General features: G+C 38.9%; 2 protein-coding genes across 3 annotated transcripts in view; both read right to left on the bottom strand.

The window, feature by feature from the left end:
- LOC100546330 (multidrug resistance-associated protein 1-like) overlaps nucleotides 1-13,964 on the bottom strand; it is a 33,815-nt gene extending 19,851 nt beyond the window's left edge. The window contains 8 exon segments of the mRNA XM_010722236.3: nucleotides 1,346-1,483; nucleotides 2,079-2,144; nucleotides 4,091-4,345; nucleotides 6,597-6,774; nucleotides 7,799-7,956; nucleotides 9,035-9,176; nucleotides 12,494-12,555; nucleotides 13,542-13,964. Of these exon segments, the coding sequence (XP_010720538.1) occupies nucleotides 1,346-1,483; nucleotides 2,079-2,144; nucleotides 4,091-4,345; nucleotides 6,597-6,774; nucleotides 7,799-7,956; nucleotides 9,035-9,176; nucleotides 12,494-12,555; nucleotides 13,542-13,583 (1,041 nt within the window). The 5' untranslated portion in view covers nucleotides 13,584-13,964.
- Nucleotides 13,965-15,226: 1,262 nt separating this feature from the next.
- On the bottom strand, nucleotides 15,227-24,338 carry RBM11 (RNA binding motif protein 11). Of its 2 annotated transcripts, XM_010722227.3 has the most exons (5): nucleotides 23,781-24,338; nucleotides 19,994-20,156; nucleotides 19,234-19,312; nucleotides 18,453-18,546; nucleotides 15,227-16,100 (listed from the first exon to the last, which is right to left on the bottom strand). In XM_010722227.3, exons 1-5 carry the CDS (start codon nucleotides 23,880-23,882, stop codon nucleotides 15,768-15,770), a joined length of 771 nt encoding a protein of 256 aa, XP_010720529.1. In that variant the 5' UTR covers nucleotides 23,883-24,338; the 3' UTR covers nucleotides 15,227-15,767. The 2 variants fall into 2 exon arrangements, 1 of the variants encoding a protein (XP_010720529.1); XR_002119644.2 differs by lacking the exons at nucleotides 15,227-16,100; nucleotides 18,453-18,546 and adding an exon at nucleotides 21,532-21,859 and having other exon boundaries at nucleotides 19,235-20,156; nucleotides 23,781-23,986.
- Between the last annotated feature and the right edge of the window lie 669 nt (nucleotides 24,339-25,007).

The following is a 25,007-nucleotide window of genomic DNA, read 5'->3' as shown; positions in this document are numbered from 1 at the left end:
AAAAAAAAAAAAAGACGCAAATTCATGGTAGAACTAAAATTTATGCACATATAATTTTGTTTTTGTTCTGTTTTGTTTGCATTTCAAACAAGTGGACTTCTGTTTCTGTTCATAATTAAGCAGGGACTTGTCTGCATCTGCTGCACTTGTCTGCAATGCTGTGTGCAGAAATACTACAATTTCAGCAAGTAAAATACCTGCCTACTGTGGTTGATCCAACTGGATCTTACAAAACTGTATGAAATAATTTTCCTACCTCAAGAATTGATTTCTTCCCTTTAAAAACACTCAAATGATGTTTCAGGAAATTTACTTTGTTTTTAGTTTTTCCTATTGGTATTTAGTTATTCCTACCGGTCACAGTATCATAGTAAAATTATTTACAACAGATATTTTTACCACTTGGAATTTTTTTTTCTCCCCAAAATTGTAGTCTGTCATCATCAGAAAATACACTGGCCTCCTACACAACAGATGTTCAAGCCTTCAGAATCACCCAAAAAAGCCTGAAGTTAAGAACCTGTCCTATGGTGTCTCTCGCGCTTTTTCTTGAGTATAGGAGGAGTCTTAAACTAAACTAGGAACCCTAAACAAGAAGGAATCATACGAAATTGCTAAAGAATAAATTGAGTAATTTCAGTATAGTTAATTTTAACTTCACAAATTTTTCTGACCCACTGCTTGAAGTTATCAACATTAACAGACTGGACAGCCTTAATCCTCCCTTTCACTATTCATAAGGAATATTCCTCCTCACCTGTTAATATTGCAAGTTAAGCACTTGAAGATTTCAGTTGGTGTAGCTGATCTGAAGAGTGTTCATTTATACCTAAAGAAAGTTGCAGTTTGATCCTTTTACTTTTCATTGGAGTTTAACAGAGAGACATAAAGATTCAAAGGCACAAATGCCTTCCTGAATGCCAAAGACACAAATGCCTTCCAATTCAGCTGAAACAAGGCTGGGATGAATTTGTCTCATATTCATTTTATTTTTTCATTTATTTAGCAGGTGAGCATTTGGAAAGGGACTGCTAAAAATTTCAGACTGAAAATGCATCTTCTTAGAACAGAAGAAATATAAAGTAGAATGTTTCTATTGCATAGAAAATAACCGCATGATTAAAACAGCAAAATGAGCTTCATGAGATGCAGATTTGATTTCTTGCTTTTAAACAGAGGTCTCCAAAAGCTTAGTTAATCTATGATCTCTTTGTCTCATTCCACTCTCATCATATATTGTATTTTTGTGATACTGTGAGGCAACATTTTTGATCCATTCAGCAACTACAGCAACTGGCAACATGAGCAACAGTTCTGCTTGAAAGAATACTTTTATAAAACAAACCATAAAAGGAATACAGGTCAAGGTTAACATGGAGTAAGTCTTCAGATATCCTGATGACTTCAAAACATCCACTTCACGTTCTCTAATGTCCATGACCTTCCTTTGATATGAAGGTTCCCATGCATAAAGTTTGAGGATCTATTTGAATGAAAGAAAAAGCAGTGATCATGCTTCACAAAATAAGATTAAGCTCCAAATGCCATTTTCAAAGATTCAGCAACATCAAACTGTAAAAACTTCAATAAACAAAAGTTAGACCCAAGATAACTCAAAATTAGCTTGTTCTTATGGAAAATATGTTCCAGTTTCCCCTTATCCTACACATTTCAATATATTCCCAATGTGTCATAAACAATAAATTAGTTTACTTCCGAACAATATAAATAACAAATTCAGGTAGTCTGTTTTAAAAAGCATTTTCCCTGCACACCAAAATTTCACTCTGGTCAAGGTTTTCAGACAGCTATCAACACATTTTATGTTCTACAAAAAAATGTGGTAGTAAAATTAATGCATAACAGGTAATCAGTTTTTCAAGTCAAATCAGTAAATATTTTTCAAAAAAACACTTTAAGTACATTATGTTAAAATGTCTTCTTTTTTATTTTCAATCATTATCTGCTGAAAGATTACTCAAAGATCCCTATTTTTTTTTAATAACTTGTCTTAAAAGTTCAAAAGCTAATAAAACACAGCTAAAACAAATTTCACAATTCATTAGTTGTAGCATTACCTTTATTCCATGTAACATTTCATTCAGTAATTTGACTCGCTGATCTGAATATTTCATCTGGCTTTTCTGGTTAAAAGATAACAATGTTCCCATTTTTCAATGAGGAAAATAAAGAAGTAAAATATGTGGTGTATTTAGTGAATACATATATGTTATGCTAGTTTTGCCTGAAAAACACAACAGCACTGCAGTTACACCATGTTCAGATATATGTGTAGTTCTACAATTCATTACATAGATAAAGGTTAATTAAATACATTATAAAAACATTTTTTTCCCTAAAATATCTTACGGAGTGCATTTAAATTCTTATTTTTTTTCCTCTGGTATCATTATTTTTTTCTATTGACTTAAAATCATAGAAACACGGTACCATAGGTTTTGTTTGAGTAGGGAGACCTTTAAGACCACATAGTCTCAAGCCTCCTGCCATGTGCAGGGCTGCCCCCCACCAGCACAGCTGCCCAGGGCCCCATCCAACCTGGCCTTGAGCGCCTCCAGGGATGGAGCACCACAGCTTCTCTGGGCAGCTGTGCCAGCGCCTCACCGCCCTCTGAGTAAATGATTTCCTTCTAATGTCTGATCTAAATTTTCCCTCTTTTAGTTTAAAACTATTCCCCCTTGTCCTACCACGGCACTCCCTGACAAAAACTCTCCTAATCTTTCCTGTAGGCTCCCTCTATGTCCTGAAATGCCCTAACAGGTTTCCGGTTCCCAAGTGTTCAGGAATGGTAATACATTTTTGATCTTCAAAATTGCTATGCATGTCAATACAGATAAAGCATTAATATATTATGCCACTATACACGTGTATGAATATCAATATACACAACGTATCAATTAATCAAGTTCAACCATCAACCTAACTATGAAGTCCATGTATAAATCACATCCCTAAGCACCATATGCAGGTACCTCTTAAATACCTCCAAGGATGGCAACTGCACCACCTCCTTGGGTAGCCTATTCTAATGCCTCATCACTCTTTCCATGAAGAAATACTTCCTGATATCTGAACCTCCCGTGGTACAACTTGAAGCCATTCCCTCCATTACTAATTAATACCTTGTTATTGAAAGAACCAATCAAAGAAATGAAGAAATTATTCTCACTCCTGCGCTACACTGTGCTACGCAGTCTGTTCTGCATAAAACATTTATAAAATACTAATTAACAAGCCCTTTACACCTCCCAAGTCTTTGCAAATACAAGTTGCAAACTTCTAAACAGTTATTTTGTTGTCCTTTATATTTTTTCCTTCTCTTTTAACACAGTAGGGATCTAAGTGCAAATGTACCTGCTGTGACTGCAAAAGAGGTGAGGGCTTTTACTGCAGTGTCTGTATCACAGCTTTACAACAGAATATACAGATCCACAAAAGAGTATTCACTGTATGTTGCATTACCAAAGGCAAAAATAACACAGAGACTGGTATTTGTCTTGATAACAACACAACACTTAGCATTATAACACTTTTTTTCTCAATGGACCTCACAGAAATCATCAGGCACAGTAAAAAGCAATGCAGAGAACTGCAGCATGAGAAAAGCAGAAAAGAAATAGGAGCACCTCTGTGGGATTTCTCATAACCTCAGGAAAAGGTACTAAGTTTGAAAGAGCTGCTTAGCCCAAATAATAGAGGTGGAAGAGGGCCACAATCTCATATAAAATCCCTTATTTAAAAGAATTAACTCAAATGGAAAAAACCATAACTGCTATCTACAGTGAGTCATATAGTAATTATTACTAATACAAAAGTACTGTTTTAGTATAATGAAAAGTTAGGCATGCATCTAAATTCTAATTTAGCTATCAAATAGATGGTGTTCTTATAAAGTTGTGCTCCCATTCTCAGTAAAAAATATCTGCAGTTCTGGGTTATTGTTATGTTTTTAACTTTGACATATCAATAGTATTTATATACTATTAAACAATTTAACACTTCCTCTCTTCTTCATTCCTGCATTATGACAATTAAATTCCTCATTATCACATCTATTAAAATGTCTCACCTGCAGAGTTTTTACTTTGGCTGCAATAAGTGCATTAAGAGGTATGACCAAAAGAAGCACTGCTACACCGGCTAGGACTGAGGGGCCAAGTTCTTTCCAGAGGAAGATGACAGCCATGATGATCTGAAAAGGTGCTGACCACAACAGGTTGATGTTTACAATTAGCTCCATGAGTTGCTGAGCATCTGCTGACATCAGGTTAACCATCTCTCCAGTTGTATACCTTCGTCGTGAGAAATTGGCTAAAGTTAAGGCCTGCACCCAGAAAATACAGAGGGTAAAAGTTGCAAAAATCAAGAATTTTGATGGGTTTATTTTCCCAGAAGAAGCTAAAAGCAAAGGATGACGAACAGTAAAACAAAGCTGAACTTAGTGAAACACACTTGTAACACTTAATGGTAAATAAATAGATACCAGCTCAAAGAGAGCTCAGAAGACCTCAGCTTTGGGCTGGTGTGGGAGCCAAGAACAGCAAGCTTCATACCAAGCACAGGTATAATCCCAGTGTGGCAATCTGATATTACATGTCCAGGTATCTGAGGACAGATACACAGACAGAACACACACACACACACATACATCCTCTCTAAGGACCTCATATTTATCCACTGTGCCACCTGCAACTCTTTTACATAAAAAGACAGTGTCACAGCAACTCACTCCACCATCATTTTGCATCATTCCAGAAGCAAAGCACAACCCGATCCGGCATTCACTGACTGACTATATTCAAAGAGTGAACCAAGTTGACTCTCTGCCCTGTAGCTGTGGAAACTTGCCAGAATACATGTTTACCCCAACTGTAGCCTCATACTATTCCCTTGCTCATGATGTGATGCACTGACATACCCTCATATGTGACATGAAAGAATGAATTTTCCTGTTTTCCTGAGTTGCAGCTAACAAGCAAAACATTGTATACTGGTTCAGAAAAAACCTGGGAAGTCTATACCAAAAGACTTGTTTAAATCTATTTGAGAAAAAGAGGCAATTTAAGAGACAATTTTAAATTTAAATTTAAATTGACAAATAAATGTTATTTATTTCAGATCTGGATTGTATTTATTTCAGGTCTGGATTGTGTCTCGTCTTCCCTGACTCTTGCTTCATCATCAAATATTGCAGTACAAATTCCAATGTGTCATGTTTGTAATAAAGCAAAGGTGCAGCACTGAGAAACCAGCTTCATCTCATATGGTATATATTAGTAGTATAATAAATGCTTTAACGTTATTTTAATTTACATAGTAAAAAAAGTGACTGTATATGTCTATATGTCCTTGCTTTTTCCCTGGACATCCAGCCTAACATGCTTTCCCAGTTCATTCAGTAAATTTGGGAAGGTTAACTCATGATCACAGAATCCTAGAACTGTTTGAGATGCTTAAAAATCACCTAGTCCACCCCACTGCCATGGGCACTGACATCTCTCACTAGATAAGATTGCTCAAAGTCCCATCCAACCCAACACTGAACATTTCCAGTGATGGGTCGCAACTTCCCTAGACAGCCTGTTCCACTATCTCACCATCCTCACTGTGAGAATCTCCTTCCTTATATCCAGTCTAAATATAACAAAAACAGGAAGAGTTCAGTTTCTACATTATATGCCCATATGCCCAACATCTCTGCACAGGTGGCTGACAAAAATATTTAATTGCATGATTAAATAAAAGTATTTAACTAACACTATTGTGCTATTGCAGCTTGGAAAGTCAGTGGTATCCTGGGCTCCAAAAGAAGAGGGGTGGCCAGCAGGGACAGGGAGGTGATTGTCCCTCTCTACTCTGCCCTCATGGGGCCCCATCTGGAGTAATGTGCCCAGGTCTGGGGCCTCCGTACAGAAGAGATGTGGAGCTGTTGGAGAGGGTCTAGAGAAGGGCCACAAAGGTGCTCAGAGGGCTGGAGCACCTCCCTATGAAGACAGGCTGAGGGAACTTGTTCAGTCTGGAAAAGAGAAGATTGTGATGAGACCTCATTGCAGCCTTTCAGTATTTAAAATGGGTTTAAAAAAAGGAGGGCAATCACTTTCTTACAAGCGTAGATAATGATAAAGGGGAATAGTTTTAAGCTCAAGGAGGGAAGGTTTAGGTCAGATGTCAGGGGGAAGTTCTTCACTATGACAATGGTGAGGTGCTGGAACAGGCTTCCAAGAGAGGCTGTGGATGCTCCATCCCTGGAGATGTTCAAGGCCAGATTGGATGGGGCCCTGGGCAACCTGGTCTAGTACCAGATCTGGAGGTTGGTGATCCTGCCTGTGGCTGGGGGTTGAAACTTGATGATCCTTGTGGTGCCTTCCAACCCAAGCCATTCCATTAGAGCCATATAGTAGAAACACTGCTGAAATTCCAAATTCTTAAACAAACAATTGTCAAAATATAAAGTCAATCTGTTAGCCTGACACCAGTTTCTAATATCTTGGGTTCTGATCATACTGGTAAATGCATTATCTTTAAACACTTATTTTAAATTTTTGTTGTGAAAGAAAATCAGAAGACTGTATCACCTTCTTGTATATCAAGCCAACAACAGCAGTCTTGACTTTGACAGCAGTAAGCATGTTGTTACGCTGGTATAATTGATGCAGGAGAGTTTGTGAAAGAACTACAAAAAACAGGGCAATAGCATAGCCATATCCACTCCCATGTGAACTCGTGTGATCTTCACTTACAGTTATCATTGATCTGAAAAGGAAACAAAAATGATTTTAGAATTCTGTGCATACAGTCAACATCTGACAATAGAACGCTCAGTAAAGGAACACACTGGCAACTTGTTTAATTAAGTCAATTTATGGTGGATTTAAGTCCAGGTATGGTGGAAGGTCATGAAGAAAACCACATTAAAAACAGATATCTGTGCTTTCCAATTTGTTACCCTAGAAACAATTCTCAAACACTATTCTACAAATTAATCAGCTACACTGACTTCACAGAGAACACAGTACAAATAAAGAATGGCAAAAAAAAAGACATTTTAATTAGATGCTTATAGTCACAAAAGCTTCTAATACCAACCACCAAAGTGAGATAGAGAAAAAAATCTTAAGGAAAATTAATTCTTATTTTGGTGCTAGTAAAAGATTGTCTTAAATAACCAGCAACCACAATACTTTTGCTTAACATCTCAGGTTACAACAAATTACACTGACACAGGATGTAGTATGGAGGTTAACAATATTTCTGTTCGTTACCATTTTTCTTTGAAAAATTCTTAACACCTCTATGCTAAGCAAATACCTAAAGATGACTTCCATCTGCCTCATGTTACCAATAATGTTACAGATGAGTTGCCACACTTTTCCCTGAAATGTTGAAACTGTAGGTATGAACGTATATTTAAATATTTTGTTGAAAAACAGAGATCCAAAAATATTGACAAAAAGTAGAAAAGTTACATATATATATATATTTTAATATCTGGTTTTGTATTTGATTATATTCAGTGCTGTGGAAGCAAGTCTTATACTGCCTTTGTCTCAACTTTTTGACCACGAAATTCCTGATCTCTTTGAGCTTTTCTTCATTAGATAATTTACAGATAATTACTGAAAAACAAACAAACAAACAAACAAACAAACAAAACCCAACAAAGAGCCCACCAATCATTACATCTAAGCTGTTCAGTTTGGCTTTGATATTGGTAAGCATTCAGCTTGACTTCTACTGTTGCTCTCTGAATGTAAGGTGAAATGCATCAAAAACTTACTTCATTATTTGTGGACTCATGAAAGCCAGAATGTCAGCTGCAGCTTTTAAAAATGCAACTTTGAGCAACAAAAACTTAAATGTTTGCCACAGTGGAAAAATCAAAGATGGTTTATAGAAACTTCTTGACTTAAATAGTATTCTTCCAATATAAGAATCCTGAAAGATTACAAGAATATGTATAGAATTAGGAAATTATTTTGCCCCACTAAATCACATTATTAAACAAGTGTACACTTAAAATCATTATTGTACTTATGTTCTGAAGGACATTTCTAGCAATCAGAACAGAAGAACTGCTTTGGGGTAAGAAATGAACTTTGGTTTTACTAAATCTGGCTCAAAAAAAGCTTTAGCTGCTCTTAATTATCACAATAATGAAGGACAGAATATTTTTTACAGACAAGATGGATAACCACATAATACTAATATCAGAATTAAAAATAATCCTTAATGAATTAAAAATAATCCTTAATGAAAAGTGCTTTTTAACGCTTCAGTAGAAAGTGCTTCAATAGATTTCTCAACAGTGGAAGAAAAAACAAATCTAGAAATAAATGAAAAATACTCAATAGATACAGTAAAGCCAGACTGCAAGAGCAGCCCTCTTCTCAGTAATTCAAAAATAAAAGTTACACTCTTATTAGATTTACAGGTTAAGCTCTCTCCTGTGAATATCCTGGCATCGTGCAGCAGTTAGTGTATTTTAACATCAAGAACAAAGAAAAACTCTGACTGAAAATGCCAAGTTCTTATATGAAAATCACACAGGCAAACTCAAGGAAAACAAACAAAATATTTGTAAGACTCAATATTGATGAAATTAAAGGAAACTGAAGCTTGCTTTGTGTGTTCTCCAGGTCAGAGCATCCACTGGTAAATAAGCCAATAATGGATTTCTCTAAACACCAGACATACAGAAGACAAACCAGGAAGTATTAAGACATTTAAAACATATGGTGCTTAATCAACAAAGCAAAAGTGGTGGTAATTTCCACACCACTTGATATGTTAAAATGTTACTGGATTTTTTTTGTAAGAGATACATTTGGGTTTGTATAACTAAGAAAAATCCTATTGCCACATTAGAGATCACAGATCACAATACTGATTGGTCTTTGCAATTTACAGCAAGTAGTCTCTTCAACAAAAAAACAGGAATTTAAAAAATCATCTCTAGCTTCTAGTCTCTTTAAATTTAGAAAAGGATTTTGCTTATTTTCAGAATTCTCACTACCGTCAATCCCGCAGAAGACTTCTGGATTTCTTTTCTCCATTGCTTTTCAAAGTTAGGACCCACACTGTACGGTGAATCACTTTCATTCAGTTCAAACAGGTCATCTCTTTCCAGAGGCTTTTTATAGCCTATAGATATTAGTCTGAAAAAAAAGGAATGAATTTAGACAGCATGAAATACAGCAAACTAAGCAAACCAAAAGAGTAATTCCAAATTTAATTATATCATTTAGGGTATCTAAGTACAATCTATATTCAAAATAATAGGTGTAATCCTGACAACTGAAATCAACCTGACATATGAAGAGCCCAAACACACTGTCACATCTGAACAGCAAACCCTGAGAAAACTTTCTACTTTCAAAGTCTGTCTACGTTTCTGATCCCACATATTCTCACATGAAAATAGAATATTTAATGAATAAACTTGCATAGCATCACTACCCAGTTACTTTTACAACTGGAAATTAAATACCCCTTTTTAATAAATCAATAAATCATCGGACTGCATTATGTCGCAACTTATTTTTAACCAAGGTAACAACCTTAATGAGCTGGGTTTCAGCACAGGTATGATGGAAGTTTCCTTACAGGAGATCCTCATGTGTTATAATTTTGTTTCAGCAAAGTGCTGTTTTTTACTTATTTGTTAAAACAGATGAGAAATTGTTCTTGAAAGTGACAAAATAGGGCTGATGAATACACTGGACCTACAGGAACTCCATTTTGAAGAGTAATAGATGATGTGTATTTTCTGATGAGCAGACATTTCAGGGAACTTAAAGAAAATCAGTGTCCCATTTCTGAGGTGGGAAAAACGCAAAGAGACTTATATTGACAATGTCTTTCATCTCAGAGAAAGCCCTAAACAGCTAAGAAGCATCAAGAGACACATGCTGGGATACGGGCGGGCGCCGTGACAGTGGCAGCACTAATGCCTTTACGCTGCTAGGAACTTCACTCTCTGAGGGCTGAAATGCAGATGCAGAGTCCATCTTCTCAAGAGTGCACTCCCAATGTATGCCTCTCTGCCAGCACTGGGCTTCATGCTAATGTGTGTGCCATCGTGCTTAGCAAAGGATGGAAAATAAGACTCAGAAAGACTTTGGTAACAAAATTCTAGTGGGAGTGGTCTTTACTATCCCCACGTGTCCCCCAGGGCGAGGTACAAGTTTATACTTAACAATTTATTGCTGTTTGGGAAAAATGACCATACCTAACATTTATATTATTAGTTTGACTGCATCCCATTAATTACTTCACAGTGAAGCACATCCTAACTGATCGGAACTGAAATCATATTCCCCTCCATCTCTACTTTCGTTAACCATTGTGCAAGTGGTTAAAAACCACAGAAGCTATCCCCACTTCGACACCTTGTGACATAATGACCAACTATCATTTTAACATGTTGCAGTCAGTATACTACATACTTTTAAATATATAGAATGCAAGAACTGGTGAATGGTGTGAACGGAGTTAAATCCAGCTGGCGTCCAGTAACAGGTGGTTCCTAAGGGGTTGGTACCTAGGCTAGTCCTGTTTAATATCTTTACAAACAATCTGGATTAGGGAATTGAGTGCACCCTCAGTACGTTTGTAGGTGGCACCAAGTTGGGAGGAAGAGTCAATCCACATGGGAGGAGGAAGGCCCTACAGAAATATCTGGACAGGCTGGATAGCTGAGCTGAGGCCAGTGGGATGAAGTTCAACATGACCAAGTGCTGGGTCTTGCACTTCAGCCACAACAACCTCAGTCAAGGCTACAGGCTTGGGGCAGAGTGACTGGAAGTCTACGAGGAGGAAAAGGATTTGGAGGTGCTTGTTGACAGCTGGCTGAATGTGTGTCACCAGTGTGCTGAGGTGGTCAAAGCGGCCAATGGCATTCTGGCTTGCATCAGAAATAATGCAGCCAGCAGGAGCAAGGAGGTGATCATCTCCCTGTACTCCGCTCTGGTGAGGCCGCACCTCGAGTACTATGTTCAGTTTCAGTACTAGTTTCAGTACTATGTTCAGCTCTCCACTACAAAAAAGACATCAAAGCCCAGGAGCACGTCCAAAGAAGGGCAGTGATAAGTGGTCTGGAGCTGAAGTCTTATGGGGAGCAGCTGAACATGGGTTTAGTCTGGAAGAAGCATAAGGGAGACATTACTGCTCGCTACAATGACCTGAAAGGAGGTTGTAGCAAGGTGAGGGTTAGCCTCTTCTTCCAGGTAACCAGTGATGAGAGGTAAAGGTTTCAATTTGCACCAGAGGAGGTTCAGGCTGGGTATTAGGAAAAACGTATTCTCAGAAATAGTGGTCAAGCACAGGAATGGGCTGCCCAGGGAGGTGATGAAGTCACTGTCCCTGGAGGCTTTAAAGCAACATGTAGATATGGTATTTAGAGATATGGTTTAGCAGGCAATATTGGTGGTAGGTTGATAGTTGAACTAGATGATCTTACAGGTATTTTTCCAACCTTAATGATTCTGTGACTGATAAAAAGCATGGTTACTCAGAAAATGATGGCTGAATTCCTAAACTCTGGCCCTGTTGGAGTTACACTCAATGCATTAGACAGTCTGATTCTTTCAGTCTCAGCTTATAAAGTACAGATATCATTTTCAGCTTTTGTTTAAACTAACAATATTGAATAAAGCAAGAAATAGTTCCAATACTCAAAATATTTTTTTCTCAATTACAGTTTTTACTGTAATTGTGTGGGTGTGATTCAAACAATTTAAAAGGAATTAGGAAAATGTTACAAATAGTCACAAGATGTAACACATGAGATTGTTTCAACTACTATCCAAAACACTGACAGGAAGCTGTATGGCTTGATGTAGCTGAACTTTCAGTTCCTATTTTTGAGTGAAAGAATTTCTAAGAAGCAGAGGGACTCTACTGGTTTTTTTGAACAAGAGTTCAAGAGTAATGGCATTTGGCCTAACATGTAAGAGAAAGGAAAACAAGTCTGACATTGGCTACTTCCTAAATGCACTGAAATGAACTACTGAATATATGTTCCTGGAGATCTAGCAAATAAAGCACAAAGAAAACCTTTATTTATTTATTTATTTATTTATTCATATTACCAAATTTTTACAAAATAAAAGTAACAAATCAAAAAGGAAAGCCTAATCTGGCTGTTTAAATCCTGTTGCCTACAAGTAGTTTCTGTTGTGAAAAGAACACTGATTCCAATTATCAAAAAATCATGTTTTAAATAGATACTAAATAACATATAAAACAAGTATTAACTTTATACATTACATATACTATACATACATACAACAGTATTCTATAAAATATTTGAATATGATCCCTAAGAATTGTAAACTTTGATTTTTATACAACAAGAAAACAGCAATCTTGAGTTCAGGCTACAGATCCAGCCTGAATGATGGTGTGGAATGTGTGCACCCTCTTACTGAGAGAGCATCAGTAAAAATCAACAAGCTATTTATTGAATTCTTACCTGCTAAACCAGGAATACGTTAATTTATTGATGCAAGAAACATTTTCTTCAGGGCTGCATTTCTGTTATTAAAAAAGAAGAAAGAAAAGTAATAAAAAAGGGAAAAATTATTAATGTTACTTGAAATATTAAATAAATTTTTTCCTCATTTTATTCTTTAATCCTTGTCAGGAAATATTTAATTGTTTTCAGGAGATATTTAATTGCAAGCTATAATACTTATACTTTTTTTTCCCACACAAGACACGACAAATGACAGATGTATGGACTTACCATGCTGTGAGAGGATGATTAACCACCACCTTAGCTTGATTTTGTACTGTTTATGTACACTGTGGAGTACTACACCAACAGGAAAGCATGTCCAAGATGCACAATTCTGACAACTAAAAGCTTGTGGATTTCCCTCCTCCCTGTTGAAAACCTGGCTATTGGAAGCGATCAGCTCCTAATGCCTGAAGAGCAGCAACCTCCTTTCAGGCCGTAAAGGATGAAGTACTTCTAAGTGCACTGTGCAGATTGCTGCCCAGCTCCTACCTCACTGTAGATGTAGGGAAACACGTATGGGAGGAAAACACCTATGGGTTCTCCTTCACCTCATGAGAAACCCGTATGCATGCCAGGCCGAACTTCAGCAGCCCCACGGTGTGATTCCTGGTGCTAAAGAATTCAGCATCACCTTAAAAAACCAGTCGTTAACAAGAGATGCAGTTATGGTTCTATTCGGTAGGTGGTGTAAAAAAACCACCTATAGATGCCGCTGGTGCTCTGACATACTCTATTTTTTTTTTCCCCAAAAATTTCCTCGCACTTTCAGTGGAAAAAAAAAAAAACCAAAAAACAAACAAACAAACAAAAACCCTCAAAACGTGTAAATGGTAACCTAAGAAATAAGCACACAGGAAGACCGCGCTTGCCCCTGCTGTAAAAATTGCGCGTCCCGCCGTCCTCCATTACAGCTCCCCCGCAGCTGACCCACCCGCCCTGCCCAGCCCGCCAGGGCACCTCACAGCGCCTCCTCCTTCCCGCTCACCCCTTGCGGCTTTACCTTGCCGCCGACTGGGCTCAGACGCTCGTAGAAGCCTGCCATGGCTGCCAAGGGCCGAGCGTCGCCCGTGCGTGCTACGCAGCCGAAGGGTGGGAGGGCGGTACGGTCTCCGCCTCCCCTGGGTCTCGCAGCCGTCCTGGTGGCGGCTCGCTCCCCGTCGCAGGAACCGTACCACTACGGCGACGCTCTGCGTGCGATTTCTGCTTCTGTAAAGCAATCTGGTGTATTTTACTTGTGAAGGTTTTCCGTTATTGTGTCAGCTTTTGAAATCAGTGGTCTACTGGTATAATGTCATCACTGTCTTTCAGCAGCTTAATCCTAGTTACTGGTGGGGGAAAGAAAGATGAGGTGGCAGGTGTTGGTGTGGGAGGAAGCAAAAGTGGTTGGACACTTAACAAGTTTCTCAATACATGCAGTATAAATCTAAGGCTTGAACTTCTAGGTTCTAGATAGAAGTTCCTTCTAGAAATAGTTAAATTTGGTTGCTAGTGACATTTTAAGGGTGCCATATCATGGTGTTACAGCAGTAATCTCCTAAGAATCATAGAATCTTAGGATGACTTGAGTTGGAAGGGACCTCAAGGATCATCAAGCTCCAAGACCCCTGCAACATGCAGGGCCCTGTCCAACCTGGCTTTGAACACTTCCAGGGATGGGGCATCCACAACCTCTCTGGGCAGCCTGTTCCAGCACCTCTCCACTGTCTTGGTAAAAAACCAACCTAAATCTTCCTCAATTTGCAACCATTTCTCCCAGTCCTGCCATTATCTATCCCAGTAAAGAGTTAGGTCTGCTTCTGTTTGTAGGCTCCTTTTAGGTACTGAAAGGCTGCAATGAGGTCTCCTCGTAGCCTTCTCTTCTTTAGGCTGAACAAGCCCAGCTTCCTCAGCCTGTCTTCATAGGAGAGGTGCTCCACCCCTCTGATCATCCTGGTAGCCATAAGCTCAGTTATTTTTCATCCATTTGTTATAACTAATAACTGGAGCCTCAGATAAGCAAATTGAGCACTGGAGAGTAAGTTTATCAAAAAAGCCACAGTAAGTATATTGAAAGATCCACAGTGTATGCAGTTCCAGTCAGAGCATATCATAACCATAAAGTACATTAATTTGAGAACTGATACAGTACATAAGCCTTGTAGTTAGTGCAAATGCCTTTTTTTTTTTTTAACCTTGCATTTACTTCTAGAAAAAAGAAAAGTTACAATAACTCTACACAGTGGTCCTAATGGAACATAAGAGCAGAGATGGATCAGTAAAGAGGAAAATTTGTAGGTAATGTCATGGTTTCATGATTTTTCATTATCGGTATTCCACATCATAACATCATGCAATGCACTGGGGGTTTGACTGCTGATGCTCAAGTTCCGGGTGCCTGTCCAGCGGAGAAGAGCAGCTACGTTTCCCCAGGGGGCTTTGCGGTCAGCGAGGAGATATAACTCCCGGCAAGGTCACCTGATGCTCTCTTCTTTGCCTGCGCTGCTTCGCTTGCGCTTCTCTGCCTGCGCTTCTCTGCCTGTGCTTCTCATCTCAGCGTTGTGGTAAGGCCGATCCACCATCAATTTCACATTCTCTCTCCTTATAAAATTCTGTTGATACCATATTTAGTAAATTACTTTGTTTTACCTCAGATTGTTGCCACTGTTTTCAATTATTTCGGGGTCCCTTATTTCTTTTTTTTTTCCGGGGGTCGCGGATCCGCGGATCCCTCCGCCCTTCTAGTCACGGAACCGGGCCGAACCAGCCCGTAAACCGTTGACAGGTATTGATACTGCAGCGATGAGCAGATCTCTAATACGGCGCCTAGAATTTCTAGTCCGCTCAGTTCTTCAGCAGCTCCAGAGAATTCTTAAAGCAGTCACAATAGTAAATTCCACAAGTCATGGAAGTGATACATATGCTTTACGAGTGGCTCAAAGTATACATTTTCACAGTGTCTAAATTAGCAAAATAACAGACTTTTGTAATTCTTGGTAAGCAGAAGCATAATTACTGACGTTCTCCTTCCATAGGAAAACCATATCTTTTTAAATATTTCCTATACCTTAAAATATTTTCTTCTTTTACTTGGTTGAGTTTAAATAAAGTATCAGTATAATTTATGCACAAAGTATTTCAAAATTAATATGAGTCTTGTACATTCCTTTTGTAATAAAGTGCAACAATGAGTGAATTTCTCTCAAATAAAAATAGAAAATATAACTAAAAATAATCCAGTCTTACAGTATTAATGTCTTTTTTTCTTGGCTTTGCACTTATTGTATTTTTGGTCACGATCTCTTTGTCTCATTCTGTCATCTTCAGTACTAGTGTCGCTGTCACAACTTTGCTGTTCTCTCTTTCTTTTAGATGTGCTTTCATCCACCTGGTATACTTTTCCATCACTTGAATGTGGCACGACCAACTCAAAAGAACTCTGCCCAGACTTAAAATTTGCAGCTTCATTCTGATAGGGAGGAATGGATAAGCTTGAAGGCAGTGGTAGAGTCATCTGGTAGTAAGGAAATTGCTGACCCACCGGACTGTGTACTATGTACTGCTGTTCTAAAAAATGGTTCATCTAGAGAAATACAAACTTGAGTTGTTAATACCATTAAGAGAAACTTTTGAAGAGTTTTATTTCACATGCATTACAGCTTTTACCCTGAAAATACCAATAGAAAAGTTGTGTAAAATAGCAAGACTTAAAAGTAAAGCTTATTTTATTAGATCACCTACTAGAGTAGGAAAAGGTAGACAGTCTTTCATGGAACACATATATAATCTGATTTAAGTTTAAACTGCTTGCTAAGAATTTGTGAATGGTAATCAAACATAGCATTTCTCTCATTTCTTTTATGTATTTTTATAAACATTTCTAACTACAGTGCCTATTGTTAATATAAAGACATGCACAGCTGCATTTTTTTTTCAGTTGCGTTTAACTAATTTTGAAGTTACTTGGAACAAGTTCCAACAAAGCTACAGGGAATCAAAGCACTTAGAACACTGCAGTAAGAGTCCAGCTTCTTCCTGCATTTCCTCAAGTTCCACAAGTCTCTCTCATATATGAGGGCTGCTCCGAAAGTAATGCTTCCTAATTTATTATGTTGGCCCACAACATCAGAGGTGGATGTTGGTGGTATGGCAGTAGAGAACCTTCCAATCAATATTCTGTTACACTTTGTTGCCTTGTGACAGATGGAGCAGAGGGGCAGTCTGACAAAATGGCATCCGGCACAGCAGTGTGTGTAAAGCAAAGATGTGTCATTGAATTCCTCTATGCAGAAAAAAACAGCACCCACTGACATCCATTGATGCTTGCTGAGCGTTCACAGAGATCAAACAGTGGATGTGAGCACAGTGAGGAGATGGGTGGTGTTTCATCAGTGGTGACAGTGGGTCACCTCCACCAGTACAAATTTTTACAAGTGCAACACAGAGGCTCTAGTTCATCGCTGGCAAAAATGTACAGTTAATATTGATGACCATGTTTTGTAGCTGAGAATTTGCTCTATCAAATAGTGCTGTTGTGATCTTAGTATTTGTTATAGTTTCCATGGAAATAATAGGAGGTTTTACTTATGGAGCGACGGGCGTAAAATGGACTGTCCAAATACAGGAATACAGTTACAAAAGTAATGGGGAAAGAGCAGCTTTCTACGGACTGGCAGTAACCAGAAAAGGCATGGGAAGCACTGAGTTATGTCCTTGTGTTCAAAAAAAAGCCTCTGAAGTAATATATCTGGATAACCAACATAAAGGTGATCTAAACGTGTGAAGGCATATGCGTGAATAGCTTCCTGCTGAAACTGAAACAAGCAATCTCTGCTCCTGCTGCAGGACTGTCTTTTCTAGCAAGCAGAAAATGGGATGGAGTTAGTGCTGCGTGCAGGTGTGCTAACTTCTAAGAATTTGGTCTCAGCATTTGCATACTGCATTGGTACTGTAAAACGGGTTTGACAGCACAGTGAGGGACATGGTACCCTCAAAAAGTATCCAAACACAGTGGAAGGCATAGGAAGATTTGTGCAAACATCAGATCTGAGCCTGGGAAGAGAGGAGGCAGGTCACCACTAGATATGTGTGTTTTCCTGCCTAGATTGCAGCTAGTAGGAGCAATCTACTCAAACTTCACTCATTCTACTGCTACAATGAGCTAGACTATGCCCCACTCGGACTGGGTGGCAGCAGGACTGTCCACAGTCAGTATCTCATGTTAAATGCTTGGATTCCTCTATCCTACCCATACACACTCATTAGACTCAGAAGTTCCCAAACACGTTTGATGACTACGGTTTTATCCATAAGATGACTTGCCATATGCAGTATCTCAAAGAGATTAGGACAAGAAAATACACCAGTCTCACAGAAGGCAATATGGGGCCTCATCATTTTACTGCAATGAGTGTAAATAATCAATGTGAGAACTGCAGAGACATGAAACGTTTCTGGCTGGAAAATCAAATCGCTGTTGCCATAACTTGTTTCTCATATTGGCAGTGGTGGTTTGTTGGGGAAGCATTATGTTAGATTTTAGGACAGAACTAAATTTCAAATTTCTGCTAGGCATATTTGAAGTGAGTAGAACTAAGAGGCTCCATTACTGAAACAGCTGTATATGAAGAAGTTATTGCTTACATGGCTGTAATTTTACTATGTTAGCTTATCTCACAAAGGGGATTTGATTTGAAACACAGTAGAGTTTCTACTGTCAAATGACTTTTTTAGCCTCCCTAACTTATACGTTTAATACATTCCTGCAGAAAGAAAATAGTCTGGTTTGACAAACATCTGAAGTGATAAATAGACTGAACAGTGAAATTTAGCAGTCTAAGCCAAGTTTTGAGTCATCAAATAAGCACTTGTTTGCAATAATACCTTCAACTTCATTACTAAGTTCACATATTTTTAACTTTTATCACAAACTCACCATCTTCTGAAAGACAGAGTGTTCCTGAGGTAAAAAATTGTTCATTGGAAAAGGAGTAACAGGAAATGGAGGATTTCCATAAGGCTCTTGATACCTAGGAAAAACAGGAAAACATACAAACACTAGGCTTCTAACAAATACTACCTTGTAGTGTGCTGATACTAGGCTCTTGGGCTATAATGAGTGTATTCAAGAGAATAATACAGATATTAACTACTGGACTTCCACAAAAACAAATAAATAAATAAATCAAGGAAAACACTTCCAAAGACTCAACAAGTAATCCTACAGAGAGTTCTGGCATACTTGCAAAAAAAATAGAGTTTGAGATGCTGAAACATTGAAACTGGGATTTTCCGAGTTCTGTTGTAACAGTGTGTACAGGTTCTACCTGTACACTCACGTGTGCATCACATTTGCTTGTATACACACAGCAAGTAAACTCAGTGGAGTAGAAAATGATTATCTCAATTGCCAGATTTTCTTTTCCTCTAAGAACTGCAAACATTCCTAGTACAAACACGATATTTATAATATTTTTTCACCTTCCTGTATCTTGCAAAAATAAATAGGATTTGGAATTTAACTAACTGAACCTCTAGCAAGCTAAACAACCAAACATTAATTAAAATCTGCTGCAAGTCATTATTACAGATGCAATTAAAATGTGCAACTGCCATGTTAATGAAGAGCCTAAAGATTGCATTACTGTATCTACCACATCATTTTAAATATTTTTTAATTATAATCATACAATTCATTGACAGGAAGTCTTTGTTACCTATATGAAGGTGAATATAAGTCAACATAGTTCTCAAAACCATGTGTTGGGCTGTTTAGTTCTGAAGAGTGTGAACTCCCTGTAAATAAGACAAGACTGTAATGACTATTCAGTTTCGACTGTTTGATTAACAAGTTAAAACACAGAAAGTATTCTGTCACCTGTACTGTACTAGTATATCAAGGCTGGCATATTATGGAAAGGTGTCATTTTATGGCAGACAATCTATACCATCAATGAACTGCTTCAAAATGTTTCTTTATGATTTATACTCAGCCACTTACAGAAATATAAATCAGGACTGTTCAATAATCATGAACAGAATCGTTTCCACTGCTTCTGATTTCAGGAACCGCAGTCATTTTTACTTAAACAGTTGCCCTGTACAGACTTCTAGGTAAGGAGTGACAAAGTGCAGATGAGGAACAAGTCAATGTTTGGACTGCAAATACTGCCTAATCATTAGCATTCCGGAAGGTTTATTTTCATAAACATAAAATGAAGAATAAGACTTTGATTTGACTGCATTTTCCTAACTACACTCTCTTCCAATTAAAATAAAACTGATAGCTTCATGGCTTTTGTACAAAAGCTTTCAAACAGCCTGATAGTTGCTCCTATTAACTGAGTTAAGACTGCAAGTGAAAGTCACACCTTTTCAAAAGACTGAAGGATTAAAAACCAGTAATTTTAGAAAAACATACTTCAAAAAAAGACTTTAGAAAAAGACTTAAGTAATCACTGTGACTGCTAAACCTACCAAACCGATACCGTACTTTAATTGGTCTTCCATACAAACGGATTCCATTCAGCAAAGCTATTGCATAAGGCACTGATTCTTTGTGCTTAAAGCAGACAAATCCAAAAGACTTAGGTTTTCCTTCCTTGTCTTTACAAATCGTCACTTTGGTTAATGGTCCAGCCTGAAAGAAATCTGCGTTATCTTCTCACAGAACTTACATTAAAAAAAAATAAATTAAAAAATCACAATCATTTCATGATTATATACACTGCCATAGTCTGAAACGGTGTTTCTCAAGTATAAGATTCTTTATTTCATTTTAAAAATCTCTCAAATTTATAAAGCATTTATAAAACAAAAAGCAGCCCTAGAAATATTAAAACTGGAACCAACCATCAGTCCATGGGTGACGATTGGTTCTACTTTAATAATCTGATTATTTTTATTATTTTTAAAAGATATTTATGACAGATGCAAGAAGGAGTATTAGGCTCCTTTGTCTCCATAACAAAGGTCAATTGATGCATGTACAGTTTCTAGTACAACCATTACATAAGTTTTTGCACAGCTAACACAACTATACAAATTGATTATATCAGCTGTGTAAAACCAAAGTAATCCATTAGTCTGATTCTGAGAATTTAAGGAATATAGAAGTGGGAGCATCAAAACTGTTGGAAAACAAGCTTAAACAGAGAATAGTTCTTCTGGAATAACAACAAAATCTTATTTTCTATACTACCTAGTCCTATCACAAATGCATGACAAGGAATCAAGAGAATCTGTCATCATCTAACCAGAGATAGTGTACTGTTACTGACCAACAAAAACAAACAAAAACACAACATAAAACAGGGAACAGAACCACTCCCTCTTCCCCCTGAAGAATGCTCTGTTTGGACTCGATGAGCCTCATGTGTCCCTTCCAGCTCAGGATATACCATGACATATATTCATTGAAAAGAAGTTCCATCTCTGCCTACATGCACCATTACAATCCTTGCCCAATACTTCTAGAAGAACCAAATTAAAGCAGTGATATTACATAAATACTGGCTCCATTTTCAAATCAATTGTTATTTTAATAGCAAATACCAACATCCTTCAGATACAGTAACAAAATTTCTGAATATCTAAATTACCATCATAGATGGAGAATTCATTGTCCTGAATCAAAAAGTACCACTCAGCACTGGTAACAGTAGTAGTAGTGTTCTATGTGAACTCAAAAGTAAATTACAGCTTTAGGCAAACACACGTTAACTAAATAGTGATGATTTGGAGCCATCTTCCTTGACTCTAGCCACTGTGATGTTAGATTGAGGATATGAAGAAATGTGATCTGTGATAACATTTGATTGCTGTATGCTTTTGCCATCTGAGTATAAACAACTCCTCACTTAAATATAATGCCCTTGCTGAAACATGAAAAACATTTCCTCCTCTCACTTCAACGTTGGTGAAAGCAAGAGAGCCATACAGACAAAGGATCATAAATAATGTATCATTTTTATTATTGGTGCAGGAGGATCAGGCTATATAGCAATGGATACTACCTAGGTTGACTTGCGCAGAGAATCTTCAATACGTTGATTTCATCTTTCCAAGTATCTTCAAATTTGATGTGTTAGTTTTTTTTGCTTTGTTTGTTTTTTTAAGAGGGGATTTCAGTGACATTCTGAACACACTTGGTTTTACTTGAGTTGGTTCTAAGGCATTTTTCTGTTGTTCTGCACTACACTGCAGTTTTTCCTCAAAATGGCATATATCCAGTCTTCGCATTATTTGCCTAATGAGGAGGTCTGGATCTTCAAGAACTAGAAGTAACAGCTCTAGAAGTAACAGGCTCAAACACTTTGAAGATGTCTTAAATATGTAGTCTTCCTGTTCATAAACAAAAAATATTAATAGTTTAGAAGTACTAATAATAGATATTTTACCCTAATTTTATGAGGGGAACACTACAGCTCAGAAGTACGTTTTAAGGGCTGAACTACATCAAGAATATAATCTGTGTACTTTCCAAGAAAGGACAATACTTCAAGGAGAAGGATGTGCTATTGTAGCAAAAGCAGAGAAACTTGAGTGAGACCATGAAGACAAGAAAAAAGTTAAGTAGGTGTTACTGGCATGATCTAAAGACCCAGATAAAAATTAACATTTCGGTGAGTGAAGCAGATTACACAGAAGATTTGTGTAAAGCTGCATTCTGAGGAATCTGTTTATTTTCATTGCTTTTGTGCCAGGATTTGTATGATAAATTACTTGTCTCCTGGTAAGATGAGCATTTTTAACCTAGCTTTTACAGCTAGACGACAGAATACTGCTTACTGTTGGAAACAGGGATACTGCACAGAAAATCATAGAATCATAGAATGGCCAGGGTTGAAAAGGACCACAGTGATCACTGAATTTCAAACCCCTACTGCATGCACAGTCACCAAGCACTAGACCAGGCTGCCCAGAGCCACATCCAGCCTGGCCTTGAATGCCTCCAGGGATGGGGCATCCACAACTATCTCTTACATAATTTTAGGGAAAAGTTACGAACTTAAAGTTACTAAGAAACTGAAGAAGCTAAAAGGCTACAGGGCTGGAATATACCAAGAAAAAAGGTTTTCCAAGGCAAATGGAGTAGTGTGCTGACCTCATCTACTTAAGATGATGAGTATCACATTAATCAATGGAATAAAAATGGTGAGTAAAAATAGTTCTGATTAGTAAATGAAATAGCAATGGAGCAGATTAGTCTGATGCCTTCCTTTTTTTTTGCTCTTTATTTTGCAAACACACCAGAAGGCAGCAAAGTTCTTTCTGCAACTGGGAATAATCAGTGTTAGCAGAAGCAAGTGTATCACCACACTGCTGGCAGAACTGCCCAGTGTAAGCTAGATACAGACTGACTGTTTCAGGCCAGCAGAAGTTCCTCCTCATCATCCACTGCTGTTAATCCATTCTGCAGTTTGACACAGTGCTCCTTTCCACACACACCTGCTTTTCCTTACCATTTTCAGATTAATAAGCCTGTCTTAGCCAAATATTTTGTTAATAGCAAACCAAAACTGAAGTCACGTCATTGTCTTAAAATAGGCCACCCCTAAGGCAAGTCTTTCAGGTTTGGGGAGAGAACGGAGAGAACAGTTTGGATCCCACCAGCAGAATATCATCTCAAGCATTAGAAGACATTTTGTTATAAAGATTATAGCAGTGAAAGTCCCACATCCCACCTGAAAAACATTGCTATCGCCCGTCCTGCTCTATTAACACTTGCAACCTTCTCACAGATGGGTGACAGAGGGGCAGCTCAACCCATCAGTGCACTGAGCCCTCAAAGTCACAGAAGCTGCCATAAACATCACGAGCACAAGAAGCCATAGAATTGCATTTGGTTTGGGTTGGAATGGACCTTAAAGCCGGCCCAGCCCCAAACACTGCCACGGGCAGGGCTACCCCCACCAGCTCAGCTGCCCAGTGCCCCATCCAACCTGGCCTTGAGCGTCTCCAGGGATGGGGCACCACAGCTTCTCTGGGCAGCTGTGCCAGCGCCTCACTGTCCTCTGGGTGAAGAATTTCCCCCCAACAGCTAACCTAACTCTTGGTTTTCAGGGGTTGCAGGGCACGCCGGACCACGGCACGGCCGCAGGCAGCAGTGTCGATGCCAGCCGGCGCAGAGCTGCCCAGCACTGCGCTGCGCTGCGTTGCCCTGCCGTGCCCTACCGTGCCCACTCCCTAGCCCGAGACTGCTGCCCTGCGGCACTTCCAGGCCACTGCCCCGCCCCGTCCCGCCCAACGGCCCGCCCGCCACCTGCAGGAAGAGTTCGTAGAGGATCTCCTCCCGCACGCGGCTCTCCAGGTTCCCCACGAACAGCGTCCGATCCGCCTCCCCAGCCCGCCCCGGCCCCGACATGACACTGCTGCCGCCGCCGCCGCTGGGCGTCGCCTAGGGCGGAATGAGGGAACGGGCCCCGCTGCCGTAAAGGGCTGCACGACAGCTCGTCGCTAGGCAACGGGATCAGCGCCCTGCAGAAATAGAGCTAAAATGCTCCTCCTGACCTCTTGTGGGGTCGGTGGGTACTGCAGATGCTGCGCCAGGACTGATGGGCAAATGCTCCGAAACCCTTTAAAACCCTTAAGTATCTAGTCATCAGTACGATAAAGCGCTCTGATAGTTACTAAGAAAACATGACTGCTACCTTTGATGTTATGCTTGCGTTCTAACCCACTGTCACCTAGAATCATAAAATCATCTGCGTTGGAAGGGACCTTTTAAGGTAACCTAGTCCAACTCCCCTGCAATGAACAGGGACACCCACAGCCAGATCGGGTTGCTCAGAGCACTTCCAGCCTGACCTTGGACATCTCCACAGATGGGATACCACCACCTCTCAGAGCAACCTGCTCCAGTGTTTTACCACCCGCATTGTAAAAAACTTCTTCCTTACATCCAGTCTAAATATTCCTTGTTTCAGTTTGAAACCATTTCCCCATGTCTTATCTTATGTCTTATCTTGGCGGGAGCCAAAGAGATTGTCCCATTCTTTCTTACAGTCCCCCTCTAGATACAGAAACGCCTCTCTCAGATCTTCCCAGAGCCTTCTCTTTTCCAGACTAAACAGCCTCAGTTCTTTCAGCTCGTCCTCACAGGAGAGATGTTCCATCCCTCGGAACCGTCCTTTTTGTGGTCCTCCTCTGGACACCCTCCAACAGATCCATGTCTCTCCTGTTCTCAGGTCTCAGGACTTCACATCTGCCCACAGTACTCCAGGTGGGGCTCCACAAGTGCAGAGCAGAGGGGCAGGATCACCTTCTTCAACCTTTTGGCCGTGCTTCCTTTGATGCAGACCACAAAGCAGTTGACTGGTCTGTGAGGGCACACTGCTGGCTCATGTCCAGCTTTCCATCTACCAGTACCCCCAGGTCCTTACCTGATTACTACAGTTACTACAATCAGCTTTCAAGCATGTACACACATATAGCAATATGGTATTCAGTACAAATTTTTAAAGTTTTTTTTTTTAATTTTTTATTTATT

The sequence above is a fragment of the Meleagris gallopavo genome, chromosome 1 (assembly GCF_000146605.3).
Source record: "Meleagris gallopavo isolate NT-WF06-2002-E0010 breed Aviagen turkey brand Nicholas breeding stock chromosome 1, Turkey_5.1, whole genome shotgun sequence".
Classification (NCBI taxonomy): Eukaryota; Metazoa; Chordata; class Aves; order Galliformes; family Phasianidae; genus Meleagris; species Meleagris gallopavo.
The sequence above is the reverse complement of the archived record's forward strand: the minus strand, read 5'-3'. Positions and strand labels throughout refer to the sequence as shown.